Source organism: Alligator mississippiensis, chromosome 3, assembly GCF_030867095.1.
Source record: "Alligator mississippiensis isolate rAllMis1 chromosome 3, rAllMis1, whole genome shotgun sequence".
Lineage (NCBI taxonomy): Eukaryota > Metazoa > Chordata > Crocodylia > Alligatoridae > Alligator > Alligator mississippiensis.
In genome coordinates, this window is record NC_081826.1 from 301,470,427 (window position 1) to 301,491,634 (window position 21,208).

Below are 21,208 nucleotides of genomic sequence, written 5' to 3' on the forward strand. Positions count from 1 at the left end.
TGCCTCCTGCTTGTACATGGCTGCCGCGGACGTCGCACCATAGCTACTTTGTACTTCCCTGGTAGGACCACGAGATGTCTCGCCTTTATTTATTTCTTTATTTATGATGCATATTAATAAAAAAGATGCTGACCAGGCTCTCCGCTGGCTGCTGGCTCGTGAGTCCCACCCCATCCCGGGGGCTCTGGTCCACCCCCCGCAGCAGCCAGGCTGGGGGTGCCATGGCCGGACAGGCCAGGGGAGGGTCTTTGCTGAGATCCAGGCCGCCGCCGCAGCCCTTCAGCCCTGGGGACGGCTGGAGAAAGGCTGCAGCTGGGACGTGCCAAGGCTCCCATGGCCCTGGCTGTGCCCTGGCCAGCACCAGCAGGCTGCAGGGATACAGCCCCCACCCGCCGTGCACGGCCCCAGCCTGGTCTCCGGGAGCGGATGCCCGTGTGCGTGTGAACCCTGCAGATCACGGAGGGCAACATGTGGGCCTTTATTCCCCAGCATGTGTGGGCCAGGCTCAGCACCGTGCTCTGCCGGGGAGGCTACTCCGGCCGCTGCTTCTCCGGGAGGCCGAGGTGCAGGGCATCGTGGGTGAGGTGGCCGTAGGTGCGGCCAAACTGGAACTTGTAGCCTAGGGACCAGAGGAAGGAGCTGTGAGCTGTGCCCGAGGGGGAGATGAAGCAGATGCCTGGAGCCTATGGCATGGGGCTGTCCCCGGGGTCACAGCCGGGCTCAAACCCCTTGGTTGCAAGACCGCGGGGTTGCTCTGCCCCTTCCCCAGGCTGCAGCCTCTTTGCATGGGGCTTGTCAAGCTAAGCATGGGGTTGCACGAGGAAACGCTCGCAATGGCGAGTCCCAGGTTGCTTAGCTCCAGGGTCTGTGGGAACAACCCAGCCAAGCTGAACCCTGTCGGAGCCCACTGCAGGTGAGGGATGGGTCCTGGCGGGTCCCTTCCCCATGCAGCCAGGTGCTCACCTGGGATGTACCCGGTGTAGTTGGGCAGCAGCCCCCCGGCTGCGGGGTAGGTGCGTCCCAGCGGTGGGAGGAGGCTGCTGGTGCCCATGGCTCTGGGCTTGCTGCCGTCCTTGCGGGACATCCGGGCGAACTCCAGCAGGGCACGGTGGGTGGTGATGGGGAAGCCGGCCCCGATCAGGAAGCGGGCGCGGGGCACGAAGCCGGTAAAGCCTGCACAGAGCACCAGGGTGATGGGTAGGGGCTGCTCCCCATCACGTCTGGTTTCCCCTTCCATGCCTGAGTGGGGACAAGGCTGCATCGCCCGGGGTCTCACCTGAGATGAAGTATTTGTGGGGGTTGTCGTCTTCCATGGAGTAGGGAGAGCCATGCGGGGCCGCGGCTGCTGGGAGCGGGGCCATGCCCATGACCGTGGGGAGCAGTCGGTGATCGGAGCCGGGGATCCCAGCCGCAGGCTCCTGGTGGGAAAGGGGTTGTGAGAGCCATGGGGCGAGGGAGGGCAGCCTCCAGGGCAGGCCGGCATGGGGGAACCCACTGGGTGGGGGCATAGACACGGTCCCGGGACCCCCTTACTGGGGCAGGCATCGGTGCAAACAACCAGCCCCCTGCCCCCTGCCCCCTTGGCTAACGGGTAGGGACTTCATCCCAGGTCTCTGGAGACCCTCAGGGCTCGTCCAGCCCTGCTCCTGGCCAGCTGATGGGCAAGGGCAGAGCAGGAGAGGGCTCCCCTGGAAGCAGCAGGTGCAGGCTGCTGCAGTGAGCCTTACCTTGCTCCCCTGTGCGGGGTCCAGGCAGGGCTGGCAGGCCCTGGGCTGCTCCTGCCCACCCCAGGATCTACGCTGCTGCCGGGCGAAGTCGCTCCTAGCTTCCTTGCAGATCTCCAGGTAGGTCTTGGCGAAGAAGTGCTGGGCTCTGGGGATGAATCCTGGGCACCACATGTCCGGCGCATAGAGAAGACGTGGCTGAATTGCATCCTGAGCCCCAGGTGCAATGGGGACAGACTGGGTGAGGTGGGGGAGGCAGGGAGAAGCCGGCTCCATCTGCCTGGCCGCAGGAGTGAAAGGTCCAGGTGTGGCCGGACTGGGCTCCTGCCAGCGGGGTGGGTGTAGGGACCCTCCTGCCACTGCCCTGCCCCGGGTCAGCCCCAAGCACCCCCACGGGGCAGCCCCATGGGGGGTGTTTCCATGGGAGACTTGAGACGGGACTAGGATGCCAGTCCCGGTGCAGTTAGGGGTGCAGGGGCAGGTGCCCGTCGTTCTTACCGCTCTTGCCGGATACCCTCGCGGGTCACGGGCACTGGTCTGGCCACGTGCAGCTCCTTGCACCATCATGCAGCGTCACACATGGAGTTGCCGTGCTGCCGTGACAGCAGGCAGGACATCCCACCCCAGCTTGTTCGGCTGTGCCCCTCCTCTCTGAGCCCAGCAGCCCCCTGTGCACTGGTGCAAGGCAAGGGAGGGGGCCTAGCTGAGTCCTGCCCTGCACCCCTGGGCTGGGGGGACCCTCCGGGGAACCTGCTCCATGCCCTTACCTGTGTATCCCGGGATCATGCTGCAGCTCACTGGGAGGATGCCGGCCCCCCAGCCGGCTCTCGGCACCTCCAGCAGCTTCTCCTCCTGCTCTGGGGGCTGAGCATTGCCGCAGGGGCCCTGGGTCGGCTGCAGCACCAGATGTGGGGAGCGGGCAACCTCGGGGCAGGTGAGGAGCTGGGAGGTCAGCTTCCCATATGTCCGGCCCAGCCTGAACTTGTACTGGGGGCAGTACCCAGCGTAGCTGCAAACAGCACCGGCGGGGTCAGGCTCGCTACACGCACAGCACCTCTGCTTCCCAACGGGGAAGGTGCTGAGCTGTGTCCAAGCCCCAGACAGCCCCAGTGCAGCCAAGTGCTGCCCTCCCAGGTCGCCAGTCCTCTCTTGGCAGGCTGGATGCAGCCCAGCCCCAGGGATCAGCAGTGCAAAGCAGACACCTTGCTGCAGCGAGGAGTTCCCCAGATCAACCTCCCCTTGGGGCGCTGCCTGCATCCCGGCCAGGCTGAGGGACCCTGAGAGGAGCTCTGAGCTCCCCTTTCTGCACCCCAAGTTGTGTCAGGCTGCTGCAGGATAAAGTCATGCCAGGCTGGACCCCGAGTTGCCCCCCTGGAGCAGGGGTCTGGGCCCATTTGGTGTGCACTCCCTGCATTGCTTTGCCCCCTGCTACCCCTTCCCACGTTCCCTTCCACCTTCACGCCCTTCCCCTTGCCCCCATCCCTGGTCTCTGGGCTTCCCTGTGTGTCAGCGGGCAGCTGGGCGTGTGGGTGGTTGTCATGGACGCCTGTACACAGATGCACACAGCGTTGCTGAGACTTGCTCCAAATGCAAGGGACGGTGCACCCCGGCTGCGTGTTCCCACCCCACAGTGCAGCCGGGGACCTCTCCCTCCCCCCAGAAACAAAGCAGGGTGCATGGGAGCCTGGCCAGCAAGTGGGGCCCTGCGGCCGGCAGCGACAGCGCTGGGGCAGGACAAGCCAGGGCATGCATAGGAAGCAACTAGGGGGGCCAGGCACAGAGCCTCTGCCACAAGCCACGAGCCACATACATCCTGCTGCGGTGCTGTCCTGGTGCCCCTTACTCACCCAGGGATGTGGTGGGGGTCCGGTGTCATCAGCACCTGGCTGATTTTTGGAGCGAATGCCGTGGCCATGGCTCAAGGGTCTCAAAATCTGGAGTGAGAGGGAGTCGGAGCCACGCCGAGCGCTGGCTTCGCAGCAGCTGCGTTTGAGCTGCAGGGCAGGGCTGTCCCCAGGAGCCGGGGACACCGGGGGAGGAGTCACGCGGAGCAGCCTGTCCCCAGGGACTGCCCTGGCAGGGATGAGCTGGTGTCCCGGGGACAGGCACAGCTATGGGACATTGCAGGAGTCTTAGGCCAGGCAGCCCAGAGGGAGAGCCGGCACGTGGCTGCAGCAGATACCCACGTCGCCCACCCCTCGTGCCTCCCCTCTGGTCAGCCGCAGGCCCCTGGCTGACCGCTGCCGGGCATCACCTCCTTTCAAATAGGCAGGGTTTGGTCCAGAGGGAATTAAAAGGCCAGCCTGTAATTAAGGCCAGTCGCTCTGGTTTTGTAGAAAACAGGGCTCGCGGTTCTACAATTTCTGGCTCGGGAGACAAGGACAGATCGTGATGCAGCCGCCCCGCCGCATCTCACCTCCCCGCATCCTGCCTGAAGGACCTTGCATCGCACTGAACTTGCTGAAACCTCCCTCGCGGGATAGTGTCCGTGTGATCCTGACCCGGGATGCGACGTCCAGCCGGTGAGTTTCCCACGGGCCCCACGAGTATCATGTCTTGGGCCACCACCACGTAGCGCTCCTGTCCATGACCTGGCAGGAAACGTGCCCTCCTTCTGGATGATGTTGGCAGCTGGCCCAAGCACTGGGAGAGTGGTAAGTAATGAGCATAGAATAACTGGTGTCACTGGCACGCAACAACATGGATCCGCATTGGCGTGGCCACGTGCGGGGCTGGACACGCCGCCGGCACGCCGAGTGCAGACACGCTTACAGGCTGCGGGCTCTGTTTTGGGAAGCAGGGACCCTGACAAGAGCACGGGGGACATGAGTTCCTCTAGGATGCTGTAGCCAAAAAGGCTGCTACTGGATAAACTGGGATCACTGGTCAGAAGAGGAGTATTTTGGCTGCTGCTGGGACTGGTGCTGGAACAGTGTCTGGCCCTGGTGTTACACCCCCAGAAAGCAATGCAGTCACCACTCCAGGTGCTTTCTGCATAAGTGCCGAATTGAGGGTTGCTGTGCACGTGCAGCAGTGCCCCAGCTCAGCACCCGTGTCCCACCACAGCGGACCAGAGAGGAGGCAGGGCAGTGTCCGGACACCAGCTCTATCCCCGGAGGGGCCTGATGCAGAAACAGGCTCTGAGCCCCGAGCTGCACACGGGGAGCACTGAGTCCAGCTCCCAGGGTCACATCAGGACAGGGGCACGTGTGTCCTGCTCCTCAGGGGCAGAGCATATCCCCCTGCACCTGGGTCCTAATCCAAATTGCTTGAGCTTGTGCCAGTAGCTCAAGTATCCTCCGTGCTGCTCCCCTGGCCCCTCGTGTCACAGCACCAGTATTTCACCTGCCTCTTCCCAGCTTCTCCAGTGCCCTCCACACATGCTTATACCCCCAGTTGCTGCTGTCTGTCTGTTTAAAGCTGAATGATTCATTCATTCATCCAATCTCACATCAGCAGAGAGTCCTGAGCCATCATGGTATGAACAACATTGCCCTGGGAGGGGACAGGGAGCAAAAAGCAGAGTGGGAGAGCAGGCAAGGGGCACTAGTAGGGAGCAGAAAGCAGAGCAGCAGATTGTGTAGGGGAAGGGGATCGGAGTGGCACCAAGAAGGGTGCAGGGCTAATCTGTGGTACGCCAGCCAAAAAGGTGGGACCTCACCGCACTAGGATATGCTGCACTGCCTCAGTCTCTGCTTAACCCAGCGACACTGTGCGTCTACATGCGCGATTAATGCAGTTTAGGTAATACACGTTAAATCTAGTACCAGTTGCGTGTCTACATGTTCATTAATGTGCTCATACTGATGTGCATAAAATGTAGTACCTCCATTGTGAGGTACTAGAAAAAGGTGCATTACCTTATTTTAATGTGCATTAGTGAAAGCGCACTGTTTTTTGTGACACTTTAATGCGCATTAAAGTGCACATGTAGATGCGCCACATTGATCCTCTGTGCAAAGTGCCAAAGCCCTTGATGGTGTATTTTGAACACGATAAAGCAGGTGGGGATTTGCTCTTGAAGATCCACATGGACTGCTTGCTCGGGATTAGAAATCATATCCTAGGATTTCTGCCAAAGAAATGGAAAAGGGTGAAATTCGATTGCAGTGAGACAAACATTGTATGCATAATATAGCCAGAACCGGGGAGCTGCGAATCAATTGTGCGTGAATTGAAAAGGACCGTTTTGGGGTCCAGCTCTGTCTGTTACAAGCCCTGTGGTGGCTTTGCCCAAAACTGGATTTTGGGGGTTGATTTCACTGATTTCAAGGTTGTTAAAATAAAACCGTTTGTGGACCTCCAATGTTGTCTCTCCGTGAAGAAAGAGCTCCTTGTATAGAGCAAAAAAGGGAAAATGTTTGCAGAAAACCCTGGTGGGAACAAAGCCCTGCATTTAAAAATCAATCAAAGCCCTGTTCTAGACCATTCTGCAACTTGGCAATTCGAGCCACGGGGCAGGAGCAGACACAGAAAGTGCAGCACAATGAAATGCCTGATAGCTGCAGACACGGTAATGATCGGGACTGACGTGCGGGGCTGTCTGCCCTCCTCTTACAAGGCCTCTCTGGGCCCGAAGCAAAATAGATGCCTGGGGCTGCTTTGATCCTTTCAAGGGCTGGAAGATGAAGCCCCTTGATGCACACTGGGTTTGTGTCTTCCAGAAAACAGGTCTGTTCTTACAGAGAAACTGCTGGAATAGCTGCAGAAAAATGCTGCTGGAAGCAAGGCCTTATATTTAAAATAATGCACAGGCCTGCTGTATGGCATTTTATAACACGGCAATTGGAGCGACATAGGCCCTGCTTGCTTTTTTTTTTCCATTGGTGTTTTTGAGAGAAATAAACCCTATTTCTACCATGAAGTGCAGAACAAATTGGTTTAACTAGCTCCACTCAGTTGGACCGGGAAAGGCTTGGTTTTTTAAATTTCAGGTAAGTCCAGGTGCCGCTGTCTGCCGTCAATACCCTTGCTATGGCCATGGGAGTAAAAGGCATGTCCTGCTAATATTCGAATGAAAACAGAGAATAATTAGCAGAGATAATACTTAGATAATACAGATAAAATCCAGATAATAATAACAGAGGTAATACAAATTCAAACCAAGATAATTAGCAGAGGTAATACTTGGGTAATATAGATAAAAACCAAAATAATAATTAGCAGAGGTAATACAGATAAAAACTGAAATAATTAGTAGAGGTAATACAGATAAAAACCGAGATAATAATTAGCAGATAATAGAAACAGAAATGATAATAATTAGCAGAGACCTGCTAATGTTTGAATAAAACCCTTGAAACAGCTTTTAAAATGTCTCGTTTCTATAAGGTATAAAAAACAGAGTTAAAAAATAGCTTAATCACAAAACAAACAAGGTCAATATGAAAAACTCAGCCATAAATGGCCGGCTTCAAGGTCTGATGCTTCCCAGTGCAAGGCTCTTGGAAGACGTGGTGGTGCTAACTGGAGCTCCTTGTTTGTGGAGCGTGAGCATTTACACTACAGTGAGCAAAAGGCAGCCTCGCCACCCACACTAATTAGGTATCTGTTCAACCAGAACTGAAAGGCCAGGAAGTACTAACTAGAGGTGTGAAAAGCCGATTGAAACAAAAAGGTAAACAAGAGTATTTAAAAAAAAAAAAGAAAGAAAAAAAAAAAGAAGAAAACTTTCGATAGTTTCAGCCTGCTTTTGCACACCGAATGCTGTCGCAGGCTGCCCTGGGGTTGTGCCAGGTATATAGCGATCCAGGTGTATAGCTATTTTATTGCTTTTCTTTATGCATGTGGCATTGACATTGCTTTGTACTGGTCTGTTTTTCTAGGAAGATTTCTAACAAGTCCCCTCTTGTAGGGGTTCAAGTCAAATGACCCCCTGCTGCTTTTAATTATCCAAGGAATAAACTATTAATAAACCAAGGAATAAACTAGAGGCTTGCTGATCTGCTTCTGGTGATGGGCAGTAAAGTGTCTGCATTCACTTATTGTCTGAAGCATGCCCCCCCCCCCCTCCCCCCCTTAGTTATATAAATCTAATAGGGATTTCTTAATAAACTTTTTGGATATTGTGGCTACGCATTATAGACCAAGGTGGACATTTTTTATAATGTAATGTCTTTTATATGGCTTTACACAGGGAGGAAACACAGCTAGAACATTATCAGGTTTGGCACAGCTTGCAGAGATGACCTAGTATAATCGGGGCCTGAAGCCCTTTACTTCTGATGCATCTTCCCCTGGCTTCAGGAATGCCATGGTGCATGTTTGCCACCAGATTTTAGGTCCTTTACATATGCCTGAGCTTTCCTGTTGCTGTGGATCAAGAGACTGTCATAACTTCTGCGTCTCTTCCTCTAGTGCAGACACCAGCTCATTGCCAGGTGCAATGGTGACCTCCAGGAAAGGCGTTGGCAGCAGACACAGCTTGCGTTTGCTCAGATACTTTGGATGTTAGTCCTGGTGAAAAAATCATTTTGCAGCCTTCGGGGAATGTGGCTCCCTGAGATGGTGTGCACTTCAGTTTGTGTGCTTTAGTTGCAACAAAAAAAAAAAAAGAAAAAAAAGGCCGATGGCATATACTAGATTCAATTAATAAGGCTTGTTTCTAGCAAGTCAAGGGAAGTGATCCCTGCACCCTGTTCAGCATTAAGGAGGCCTCACCTGGAGTCCTGTGTCCAGTTTGGGGCACTGCGCTTCAGGAAGGATATGGGCAACAAAAATAGAGAGAGGTCTGGAAAAGATGATTTACGAGGAAAGGCTGGAAGAATGAGGATTATTCAGTCCGAAGAAGAGAAGGCTGAGGTAGGGATTTGATAACCATCTTTAAATACCTGAAGGGATGTAATAAAGAAGGTGGAGATCTAGACTTCTGTGACTGAAGGGAACAGGGCAAGGATCAATGGTCTTAAATTGCATCAGGGAAATTCAGAATGATAGACAGCAAGGGCTGGAAGGGAGCTTGGGAGGTCACATCTAGTCCAACCCCGGCTCAAAGCAGGACCGGCCCCAACTCCATCAGCCCAGCCACGGCTTTGTCTACACAGGTCTTCAACACCTCCAAGGATGGAGACTCCTCCACCTCTCTGGGGAGCCTGCTCCAGTGCTTCACCACCCTGCTCGTGAGAGAATTCTTCATAATACCCAACCTCGACTTACCTTGTTGCAGCTTGAACCCCTTGCTCCTTGTCCTGCCATCTGTCCCCACTGAGAACATCCTCTTTGCAGCCCAACTACAGGGAGATGAAGGCTGCTATTCAATCCCCCTCGGTCTTCTCTTCTGCAGACTCAATCAGCCTCCCTCCTCCTCTCCTCACCAGTCCTGTCCCCCAGCCCCACAACCATTTCCATTCCCCTCCACTGGACTCTCTCCAACGTGTCCACATCCTTTCTGTAGTGTGGGGGGCCCACAGCTGGACACAGGACTCCAGATGTGGCCTCCCCAGTGCTGAATAGAGGGGAGGAATCACTGCCCTCCATCTGCCGGCACCGCTCCTACCGATGCACCCAGGATGCCGTTCACCTTTTTGGCAGCAAGAGTGCACTGTTGGCTCATATTTGGCTTCTTGTTCTCTGTAATAGGCCAGGCTCAATATTGGGAAGAACTTTTTCAGTCTGAGGCTGGGTAAGCTTTGAAACAAGTTACCCAGAGAGGGCCTGAAATCTCCATCTTTGGAAGCTTTTAAGAGCAGATTACACCCTGGTCTAGGATGGTTTAGACAGGGATGATCCTGCCTGGAGCAGGGGTTTGGGCTAGACAGGACGCCCTTCAGGCCCTATTTTCCTATGTTTCTGTAGTGATGTTTTCAGTTCTGTTTATAATGCCCTTCCTAACGATGACCAGCATCTCATTGGCTTCAACCTGTCACTGCTGGAATTATGAAACACACGTGCCGCTGGCTCAGTCTTGCGAGATGGTCCTCATGCTGCCGTGGTGGTGACTCACGTAACCCTAATGCAGGTGGTCTTCTGTAAAGGTGATGAAGTGTTTTTTCCTGTGATTAGGAACATGGATGATAGGGGTCCAGAAAAGCCTGCTGCCATCTGATCCAGGTTGGGACAGCACAGAGCAGACATATGTACTTGTGCACCTGCTCGTTTGCATGTTGCATGAGGAGCTCCCAACCATCAGGGATGCTGCTTTAAACAGCTGTCTCCAAAACCAAAGGCCTATCCAGGTTTTGGGGAAGGGGAGTGAACATCGCTCTGCAGGGAGTTACCCTGGACCTAAGCACACATCTTGGGTACGGACTGGGGGGTTTGTCTTCCTCTGTAGCAGTGGCACCATCTTTACCTGGGGTCTCTTGAGCGTATTTTAACCCCCTTTGCAGCAGCAGCATGTTGGCTGCTGTGGTCCCCCTGCTATACTTGTGGCAGGCTTGGGTGCAATGTCTGCTATCCCAGGGGCTCAGTTTAAGGCTTGACTGGCACGCTGAGCTGGGCAAGTGCTGTTCTGGGCTCACCAAGTTGTTCTTCTCCAGCTCCTCCATCCCAATCTGCTGCATCCTCCACTGCAGCAGTCCTGGGACAGGATGGGGCACAGCCGCTCGTGCCCCGGGGAGTGGCCCCCTTGCAGCATTTCAATGCAGTTGGAGTTGAAATGTTCTTCTCCAGACTCATTTGGGCTCCCAGGGCCTGGGTGTAGAAGCTGCCCGGGGAGCGCTGGTCTGTAGATGGCAGCACACGGCTCCTCCAGCATCCTGTCAGGGACCTGCGGGCCAAACTTTCCTCCAGCGCCCCATGAGTTAACCCCATGGCCTCCCCAGTGCCACTCGGAGCCCCTTCCCCAGCTGCCTGCCCGATCACTTGCTCTGCTCCCTGCCCTGCGTTCCCCTCCTGATCTACTGCTCTGCTTTTTGCTCCCTGCCTGCTCTGCTGCTCTGCTTTCTGCTCCCTGTCCTATCTGCCGCTGTGCTGTCTGCTTTCTGCAGTCTGTCTGTGCCACTTGTATCACCTGGACCATAGGTTGGCCCCTGGAAATGCACCAACGAGCCCGATCTTGGGCATCCTCCTGTGACCACACTCAACTCCTGATGTCTGGAGACCTTGAGATGCTCCTGGAGCAGCTTCCAGGGGATTTGGGGGCTGGAACGGGTGGGTGGGGAAGGGGCATGGGAGCACTTGCTCCTTCATGGGCTGGGGACATACACACTGCCCCTTTTCACAGCATCAGGTGATGGTCTTGCTAGCCTGGGGACCATCCTGCACTAGGCCCCTGAAGCCTTGCCCTCCCTTCTGGGATCACGCTGTTGTTGAGGTGCTCAGCGGGGTTTGGGAGGGTTCGTGGCCGACCTCCTGCCTCCTGTGGCTCTTCGGGTTTAGGCTGCACGGGTCGGGTGCTCTCGGAGGCCGTTGCCAGCAACCAACCTCCTGGAACCCGGGTGCAACACAGAAAAAAACAGACTTAAATTCATGTTCGCTGGCGAAGCCCTGAGAAATGGATTGTCTCGTAGGACAGGAGCTAGTGGGTCTGTGTAGCCACGGGCCAGTTCGGCAATACCGCCCAGACAAGAACAAGTGATGATTATGTGCACTGACACCCCCCAAGTCACTACGAAAGGGTGAGTCTTGCAGCCCCTATATTTGCAGCTGAGATGCCCCCAGCCCTGTGCCAACTCCTCTCTCTCTGTTGCGATCGCCCTTTTTACTTATCTCTTGGCCAAGTCCAGACACCTGCAGCTCTCCCCTGCCATGGTTGGACATCTAGAGCTCGCTACCTGCTGAGTGTCTTGGCTAAGTGGCAGCTCTGCAGAAAATGACCTGGGGGGACAGGGGACAAGAAGCTGGACAGGAGCCAGCAGTGTGCCCTTGGTGCCAAGAAGGCGACTGGCATCCTGGGCTGCATCAGGAGGAGCGCTGCCAGCAGATGGAGGGCAGTGATTCCTCCCTCTATTCAGCACCAGGGAGGCCACATCTGGAGTCCTGTGTCCAGCTGTGTCCCCCACCACAGAAAGGATGTGGACACATTGGAGAGAGTCCAGTGGAGGGCAATGAAAATGGTTGTGGGGCTGGTGAGGTGAGGAGGAGGTAACTGGGCTGGTTGAGTCTGCAGAAGAGAAAACCGAGGGGGATTGAATAGCAGCCTTCACCTCCCTGCAGGGGGGCTGCAAAGAGGATGGAGCTGGGCTGGTCTCAGTGGGGGCAGATGGCAGGACAAGGAGCAATGGGCTCAAGCTGCAGCAAGGGAAGTTGAGGTTGGATAGCTGGAGGAAAAAGTCTCATGAGAAGGGAGGTGAAGCACTGGACCAGGCTCCCCAGAGAGGTGCAGTCTCCATCCTTGGAGGTGTTGAAGACCCGGGTCGACAAAGCCCTGGCTGGGATGATGGAGTTGGGGCTGGTCCTGCTTGGAGCAGGGACTGGATTAGATGTGACCTCCCGAGGTCCCTGCCACCCTCACTGTCTGCAATTCTGTGATTCATTGCAAAGGGCAGGTGGGTCAGATCCTGTGTCCACTGTCCTGCCCTGCAGGCCTGTTTGCAGTCCTGCACGTGTTGTTAAGACAAAGTTACACCAAAGTCACGGGGCAGAGGCCAGTCCTCACCTTGCAGCGGTGACCCCCAGAGACAGCTGCAACCCTGCACATGGCAGAGCTGAGCTCCCAGTGCCCGAGAAACTTTCAGGCATGGGCAAGCAGCCCCCTGACCTGGAAAATGTTTTTGATGTCTTGGCTACTCATGACTGCCCTGATTCTTGATGAAAAAATTGTTCTTTGCAAGCTTTTGGGCACAAATACCCTTCTTAAGGCCTAGGCAATGTCTGAGTCACCAGGTCATCTCCTTTGGCCAGGACCAGGTCTAGCAGAGGTTCACCTCTGGTTTTTCTTTTTAGTTGGTCTAATAAAAGATATCACACCTACCAAAATAACCTTGTCCGCTTATGTCCTTAGACCAACATGGCTACAACCAACAACCATGGTGCTTGATGGCTTTTTCCTCTATGCCTTGACTCATAGCTTGTTCTAGCACAGTCTTCTCCAGACTGATCCACACCTACAAAGAAAGGCAGTTTAGGTCAATGTGTGCAGTGTTAAACACAAATAGGACCCTTCTTTACAAGTACGCTTCTTATAATAATGATATTTTTAGAGCTATTTGGACATTCAGCTCACAAAACATGAATGTCCACAGGGCACCCCATTAAAAGTGACACCCTCTAGTTTGTATGCTATGAATGGGGACCTTGTAGTCCAGTGCAGAAGTGGATGGTGTGAGCATAAAAAGTTCAACAGAAATGGCCGGTTCCAACGGCTGTTCCTATGATTTTAATGGCGACTGGATCAAGCCCACGATTGAGCTATTTGTAATGTACAGGCATAAGGGGCAAGTCTCCCACGTGCCTCGTCTCTTAGTCTGCATGACAAAAAGGGGTAAAATGTGGCCAGACATTGCATAGGGTCAGGCTTGGGTTTGATCTCACCCGTGACTGGCCTGTGGGATGTGATGGGATTGGAGACTGAGTACATAACAGTTGTATTCACGTGACTGACGGCTCACCGCCTTCTGAAACGTGAGAAAGGAGACAGAGGCCAGTCTTACAGGTTTCAGATAACGTTTCCAAAGGCATGTAAAGAGGAACACTTTTCAGAATGTTTTATCCCAAGTTTGTAAGCACTTATTACCTTTCATCCGTCGCAATCACAATAATATCCCCCTTTGCATCATCCTTCCTGGCTTGGTCCACATATGATGACAGAATCACAGACAAGGAGGGTGGAAGGGAGCTCGGGAGGTCGCATCTAGTCCAACCCCTGCTCCAAGCAGGACCAGCCCCAACTACATCATCCCAGACAAGCCTTTGTCTAACTGAGGATAGAGACGCCACAACCTCTCTGGGGAGCCTGGTCCTGTGCTTCACCACCCTCCTCGTGAGAGTTTTTTTCTTCATATCCAACCTCAACTTCCCTTGCTGCAGCTTGAGCCCATTGCTCCTTGTCCTGCCATCTGCCACCGCTGAGAGCAGCTCAGCTTCGTCCCCTTTGCAGCCCCCCTGGCAGGGAGGTGAAGGCTGCTATTCAATCCCCCTCAGTCTTTTCTTCTGCAGACTCAATCAGCCCATTTCCCTCAGCCTCTCCTCACCAGTCCTGTCCCCCAGCCCCACAACCATTTTCATTGCCCTCCCCTGCACTCTCTCCAGTGTGTCCACATCCTTTCTGCAGTGGGGGCCCACAGCTGGACACAGGACTCCAGATGTGGCCTCCCCAGTGCTGAATAGAGGGGAAGGATCACTGCCCTCCATCTGCTGGCAGCGCTCCTACTGATGCAGCCCAGGATGCCGGTAGCTTTCCTGGCACCAAGGGCACACTGCTGGCTCCTGTCCAGCTTCTTGTCCCCTGTCCCCCCAGGTCCTCTCTATCCCACAAATCCAGGGCCAGCATCAAGCTCTCAGTCATGGACCACGGACTCAGCTTTTGCTTTTCAGGCCCTGGCAGGTTTTTGCATTCAGTGTAGCACAGGCTTAGGGCCCCCTGCGCCCTGTGCTTGTCCCTCGCCCAAAGCTGCTCTCTGCGCTCATCTCTAGCTGTTCGCTGGCTGTCTGCAGCTCTTGCCTTTGCCTCCCAGAGCTGCGACAGCACCTGCTGTTCCTCTGCTACCGGAAATTGAGTCATGGTTTCCTGCTCCCCTCAGCCCAACTTTTGCTTAAACACCCTGCCCAGGGAGGCAGGCCAGCTTCCACACTGCGGCCGCTGCTCTTTGACATGGGAAACCACCCTGCAGCAGAGCTGTACACCTTCCCCCAGCACAGGCCTGCCCCCAAGACCACAGGACCTGTCCCTGTCATTCTGCACTGGTGGGAAACAGCTTTGCATTATTGCACATGCAGTCATTGAGATCTGGTGATGCACGCTCAATAACTAGGGTTGCCGTAGCCCTCTGGATGTCAGCGGTCCCCAGCCCTTTGTTGTCTTGCCTAGCACGACTGCAAGTACAGCACCGCCCTGCTTCGCTTGCAAAGATCCCTGGCAGAGGGGATGTCTCGGACCCCAGCTGGACGTCCGTCCCCACAGAGGGGATGCCATGCAGCTGACCCCGTTCTAGCATTAGGGTGAGCTGAAAAAGCCTTTCCTGCCAGTGCTAAAGCATCTCATGGGCATCCAACAGGACGCCCGCACCCACACCATGGAGGATGATGGGGACAACTGGGCTTTTCCCTGTGAATATAGACGGCAAAAGTCAGGTGTGTGACTTGGAGGCAGGCTCACCTTAGTTGCTGCTGTTTGGAGCAGGAATTTGCACACCCAAGGAGGGGCTCTGCAACTCATGGGCACCGATTCATGGATTTCTAGGCCAGAAGAGCCTTCGAAGCATTTAGCTGGACCTCTGCCCTAGTCCTATGCCATAAAATCACGCAGGGTCCTGTACTGTGCTGCAGCTCCTTTGCATTTTCAGAAAGGAGCATCCAGTGGCGATTTAAAGACGTCCAGTGAAAGAATTCACCAGAGCCCCAAGTAGGTGGCTCTAAGGATCAATTACCCTCATTTTTCAAAATTACATTGATATCATTTAAATATATCCAAATTTATTTTCCCCAGTGACTAGATTTTGTCATGTCGTGGGACTGAAACCTGCAGGGTCCTGGCTGGAGGGTCTTGCCCCCTGCTCAGGCTCCGACTGCTGCATTGGGGGCAGGAAGGATTATCTCCCCCTGGTCAGACTGGTCTGGACTGGGGGGGTTTGCTTTCCTCTGTGGCAGGGGACACGGCCTCTTGAGTGTCTATTAACAACCTTTTATAGAAGCAGGACATTGGCTGCGGCGGTTCCCCTGATTTACCTGTGGCAGGGTAGGGTGTGATGTCCTGTACTTGTCAGGGTTGACTGTAATTTTGCTAAGATACTAAACAGTGGATTTATATGGGATGGTTTGAATCCCACCTCAGGCAGGAGCTTGGACTAGATGTGACCTCTGCAGCTCCTTCCAGCCCTACATTTTTATGATTTCTGTAGTTTTCTGGTATGTTAAAGATCTGTGTGATTTGCTCTCTGGCAAATTTCCCCCATGCAGATGCTAAGAGAAAACAGACCGTGACCAGTTCATCTCTCTTTCTCTTGAACAAGCTGAGTGAACTCTCTAGGCCTTTCGCTATTAGGCAGATTTTTCAGATTGGCTAATTGTAGTAACCGTTTTCTGACCTACTTCCACTTTGTCAACATCCTTTTTGAGTGTGAACATTCAGGCGATATTCTATATTTGAGTCATGGTATTACAAAAGAGAGAATACCTCTGCCCTACCTCTGCGTGCTAGTCTTGTGTGTACGTATCTCAGCAGCAGACTGGTTTTTTTAGACAGAGCATTGCCTTGAGAAGTCATGTTGTCTTCCATCATCCCCTCCAGGGCCTCTCAGCTCACGGCTTTCTAAGATACAGGATCCCACCCTATAGCCCTGGCCTACATTCTTTGTTCCCAGAATGCAATGCTGCATCTAGAGGCACGTCTACACGTGCATTAAGACTCTTTTTCTAATGCACATTAAATTTGGTACCTCCAATGTCAGATACTAAAAAAATGTGCATTAGGCTGCCTTAATGCCCAGTAACAAATGTGCATGTTTTTTAAGTAACACTTATTACGCAGCAGCCTATTTTACTGTGCATTAGTGCAATTGCACTTTTTTTATGTGACGCTTTAATGCGCAGTAAAATAGGCTACTGTGCACTAAAGTGCACATGTATATGTGATCTAGGGGGCTTGGCTATTACTTCTAACTGGGGGCATCTACATGTGCATTAACATGCTTTAGTTAACGCACATTAAATCTAGTACCGCTGGGCATTTTTACATGTGCTCCAGGGGGCGTGGGGGGTGCGCTTTAATTTGTGAGTCGTGCTAATTAAAAGCACCAGAGTGTCACGTGTATCAGTGTTCCCATGCTGGAAAATGGCAGCAGGGTGCTTTGAGCTAAATCTCATTGAACGAGCTTTAGTTCAAAGCACCCCACCACCATTTTTCAGTGCGGGGACGCTGATACATGTGATGCTGGAGTCTGCTGGAGTGCATTAATTTCCACGCTCCAGCAGACTTGATTAATTGAGTGTATTCCAATGTGCTGGGTTTCCGGCGCTTCGGAGCAGGCTCCCTGCACATGTATAGAAGCCCTCCATTGTGGGGTACTAGGAAAATATGCATTAGTGTGAGGTGGGCAATTATTTTGGGCAGAGGGCTGCTTACTGAGTTTCAGCAAGCCATCGAGGGGCACATGACAGGCAGCCCAAGGCAGGTTAATACTCATTTTCTAAAATTTTTAGGGACCCCATGGGCCAGATAGAATGGCCTAGCAGGCCACATCCGGCCCCTGGGCCGCATTTTGCCCACCCCTGTATTAGCCTGTCTTAATGCACTTTAACTAAAGAGCATGTTTTTTAGTGACACCTTAACGTGCATTAAAATAGGCTAATGTGCACTAAACTGTACATGTAGATGTGCCCAAATGAAAGCCAAGCAGGATCTCAGCACACAACAGAACTTCCTTTTCTCCTCTTCAAGCATGAGGCTGACACCTGGTAAAAGGCCTTGGGTGGGAGAACAGCCTCATCATGTGAGAAATCTTGGCTTTGACAGACCCAAACAAACCAGGCCTCCAGACCAGGGGATGGGCTGTCACTTCAGCGGGGGGAGGTTACAGGTTGAGAAAAGCATCTGAACCTGGTGGCTTCTGCTGCCCCAGCTCTGAACAGTGGCATTCACATTGCTCTCCAGCATCTACTTTCTGCGCACTTGATGTGTTCTGCCTTGGCATGCTGCCCTGCGCCTTCCTGTTGCTCACAGCACTTTTCTGATAAATCTCTGCAAATGGAACTTCCTTCCCTCTCTACAAATAGAGGTTTTTTGTTGGGGGGGGACTTTAAAGAAAGGAGAAGGAGGCAGGCCTAGATGCTGAAGTATCAGACTCCTGCTGGCGCATTTTGCATCGGGCTGTTCATCGCATTAGACCCATTCCTTCTCTCACCCTCTTCCATTGAGAGAGTGGTGTACTTTGGTGGGGTTTTTACATGTCTGTGCTGTGCTGTGCTGTGGGGGTGAGTCAGAAGTGTCCCTGGCACGTAAGCAGTATGCATCAATATCTGTATCTGCCCTGACCTCAGTTTGTTCCCCGGCTTGGTACTGAGTCCCTCCTGCCCTGGCACAGCAAAGCCTTTCCTTCGTAGTAAAAATCTCCATTGTATGCTGCAGCGATAAGGACTGAGATCTTGAACTTAACATCCTAGGAGAAGCCAGAGCAGAGAGTGGACGACTGTTTGAGCCCTGTTCTCAAGACCTGGGGGCTGTCTCTCATATGATCCCTTGGCCCTGGGAAGGACTCTCTGAAAACATTTGCAGCATGGTCTCATGGTTCTCCTTTAAATCCTTACATGGAACCCTCCCTTGCTGAGATACCTACAAAAACATCTGACAGCGGTTAGGTTACTGGTGCAGTGAGACCAGTTCCAGCCACCTTCAGGGCTAGGGATATGCATTCAAAAAACCTGAGCCTTAATTGATTCAATCTTTGCAGGTCAGTCTAACCTGCAAAGCTTGAACTGATTTGGACGTGGATAGACATTCCCTTTTCATTCCAGAAATGCAGGAATATATCTGCAGTGGTTCAAGCTAGGAGCCGGGGGCACTAGAGCCATTGTCCCTTCCCTTCCACAGTGCTGAGCGGAGGGGTGATGTGGTCAGGCCCTGCAGGATGCTCTGATTAGGGAGGGGTATAAACCCCCACCCTGGCCTGCACCGTCCCAGACTTCCCCACTAGCTGTTCAAGGGCTAGGAGTGTTGCCAGCCCCCAGCCCTGGGCTAGCACTCTGAGGCAAAGGGGGAGGGATATGCAATGCATGCATCTGTTGATGGTACTGAGCTTTTCAATCTCCCTCTTCCTGTCTACAAACCTGACAGGGATGCAAACCAGCAGGGAGGCCAATAAAACCACAGTATTATCATCCCATCAGCCAAACAAACCTCTTTTCTTAGTTCAAACTCTTCCTAAACAGCTTTTTCCAAGGAAGGAATGGAGGGACATTACCAGCTGCCCTGTTGATTAGCTCCAAAAAGCCCTAAGCAGAGACTGTCCTGTCTGCCTGTCCCAGTGAAACTGGAGACACAGACACCTCTCAGCATTAGCTAGCATACCACATGCCTAGGGTCCGTGAGGCTGGGGTCCGTGCTTTGGGAGATGGGAGGGGGGAATCCCTGCTTGAGCAGCGTGGGAAGCCAGGCAGACCCGGCTGTGCCTGCAGTCTCCCTTGGAGCTCTGGCTAGGGAGCAGAGAGGCAGGCTAGCCTGTTCTTTGGAGCAGACAGCACAGCCTAGCCCAGCCCAGCTGCAAATCATCTGGGGTGCTGGGGGACTCTGGTTTAACTTAAACCAGGAAGGGGTCTGGGGCAGACATTGCATCAACCTTTTTGACCCAAGTCAGTTAAGTCTGATACTACATCCAACCAGGTTTATCTTAAACCAGTTTCAGCCATTTTGAAACTGGTTTATGGGCACTGAACGTATGTTCTGTTACAGGTTTAAACCAGTTTCTGATCACTTAAACCAGTTTATGTGTAATGTCTGTCCCTAGCCCAGGTGGTTCCCTTGTTCCTCCTCTTTGGTCTGTCTCTATCCCTCAATTATCTTTTGCCCTATAAGTAAAATGTGAACCCTTTGGGGTAGGGATTCTTTACTGCTGCTGCTTGTGCAGCACCAAGCATGGAGGAATTCAAGGCCACCACTATGTGGCATTATGCTGATATAAATACAGCTGATATCAATATGTGATACCCAGCCATGCAGATTCACCATTTTCCTTGGGAACATTTCCCCTCATGTGAATTCAGACACCAGGCCCTACAACAGCCGCAGGCATTGCCATGCTGCTCCTATCAGCTGTCAACTGCAATAATAATAATGAAAGGTAGTGAAAGGAAGTTTCCTGGTCTCTTTTGCACAGTCAGAGAAAGTGCTTGTCTTGCCTTAATTCACCCTGAGAGTCTCTAGAAGTGTCAGGAATTAAATGCAAATGTCCCAAGACCCAGTCTGGTACCTTGAGCACAAAGCTGCCATTTGTCCCTAAACAGCTGAACTGAAAAGCTGCCACTGTTCAGATCAAGTGCTAGTTTCTGCAGGCTGGAGCCAACCCAGCGTGGTTCCTCTTTGTGAGTCCTCCTGCACTCAGGGCTGTTGCAGCAGAACTGGCTAGTGATAGGGAAGGGGTTTACTTTAATGCATCTTGTTGTTGGGTTAGGCTGTACCCAGGAGCTGGGCTCGCCCTTGTGAAACCCCGTCCAGTGAAGGTAGGGAGCTCCAAGCCTGATTGCAGACCTCCCTTACCCCCTGCATCTGGATTCCATCCAAACAAGGTATCCTTAAGGACTTGGCCCAAGTTCTTGATGAACATGGGCACACAGTTTTCTTAAACCAGCAAATCTCCTACCCCAAATGTTTCCTAAAATCTCTAGGATGGGAAGCATCCCTTTGTATTCTAGGTGTGAGACATGCCCTGGTTTGTAATTCTGGAAAAAATGCTGGCTTGTAGTTGTGGAAAAAAACCCTCCTCTCCCTGTGTCCCTGTTCTGAAACAGTCCAGGCCCCAACCCCCTTTCTGATTCAGCTACCTGGTCACCTAGGCAACCAAGTCTGGTCACCTAGGGGACTGGGCTGTAAAAATTCCTAAGGGAGGGGGAGCTCATTCTTCCCTTTGTCCTGGAGCAGGCATGTTGGGAAGGGGAAGTCAGTTATCTTTGGGAACAGAGACACAGAAGGATGTGCCTCCATGAGAGACAAACTATTAGGAAGATTTGTAAGTAGAAATCTGGAATTTGGCTACTAGTTTAGAACTAAGTTTTCAGCCACGTGTTAAAAGGGCCACATGCCTGTATTTGAAAGGCTCAATTTATTCTGTTTTGCTGAAGGCATTTTTCTTGTAATATTTCTCTGTCCTGTACCTCTTCCCCATTCTCTCCCTCTTGGATCAATAAAAGCTATCTGTTACAGCGTGCCTGGCTGTGAATCTCTGAGAGGAGAAGGGTGAGACAAGACTTTTTAGCTCCCTTTGCTTGGCTAGCTAGGGTGGGCATCATGTTTTACCTTCCTCCAGTACAGGAGGCTACTTTTGAATGCATCAGGCTAAAAGGAGCACTCCAAAATACCATGGTGGGCTAAGCACCCCCAAGGTTTGCAGGGTCTGTGTACCTCAGGTTGCACCGAGCCCCGACAGACTCCAGAGCCCGGGTGGTGGCAGCAATTACCCCAGGCTTGCAGGTGTGCTCCAGGAAGGGGGTTGGCTGGATGTAGGAGCCCCAGGGGAGACACCCCAAGCCTGGTTTTGGTTGGGCACAGTGAGGCAGGTGGCTCAGCCTAGTAGCATCCCCTACTGTCTTGCCACAGTAATCACCAAGAGACAAAAGCCATAAGGTTGTTTCCTCACCTCTTTATTTCCACAGTGAGGCAGATGGAGGTCACAGTGACTTCTCAATGGCCTTCCAAATAACCATGTGCAGATGGGCTATAACATAGCCAAGGTGGACCG

At 53.1% G+C, this 21,208-nt stretch overlaps 1 protein-coding gene across 2 annotated transcripts; it reads right to left on the reverse strand.

Moving 5' to 3' along the window:
- Positions 1–83: 83 nt before the first annotated feature.
- CIMIP2B (ciliary microtubule inner protein 2B) lies at positions 84–21,193 on the reverse strand. 2 transcript variants are annotated; one of them, XM_059725374.1, is made up of 8 exons: positions 21,107–21,193; positions 12,577–12,709; positions 3,572–5,796; positions 2,492–2,733; positions 1,728–1,885; positions 1,277–1,418; positions 964–1,173; positions 84–619 (listed from the first exon to the last, which is right to left on the reverse strand). In XM_059725374.1, exons 3-8 carry the CDS (start codon positions 3,637–3,639, stop codon positions 531–533), a joined length of 909 nt encoding a protein of 302 aa, XP_059581357.1. In that variant the 5' UTR covers positions 3,640–5,796; positions 12,577–12,709; positions 21,107–21,193; the 3' UTR covers positions 84–530. The 2 variants fall into 2 exon arrangements, with proteins under 2 accessions (XP_059581357.1, XP_019346543.2); XM_019490998.2 differs by lacking the exons at positions 3,572–5,796; positions 12,577–12,709; positions 21,107–21,193 and having other exon boundaries at positions 1,728–2,578.
- Positions 21,194–21,208: the final 15 nt, after the last annotated feature.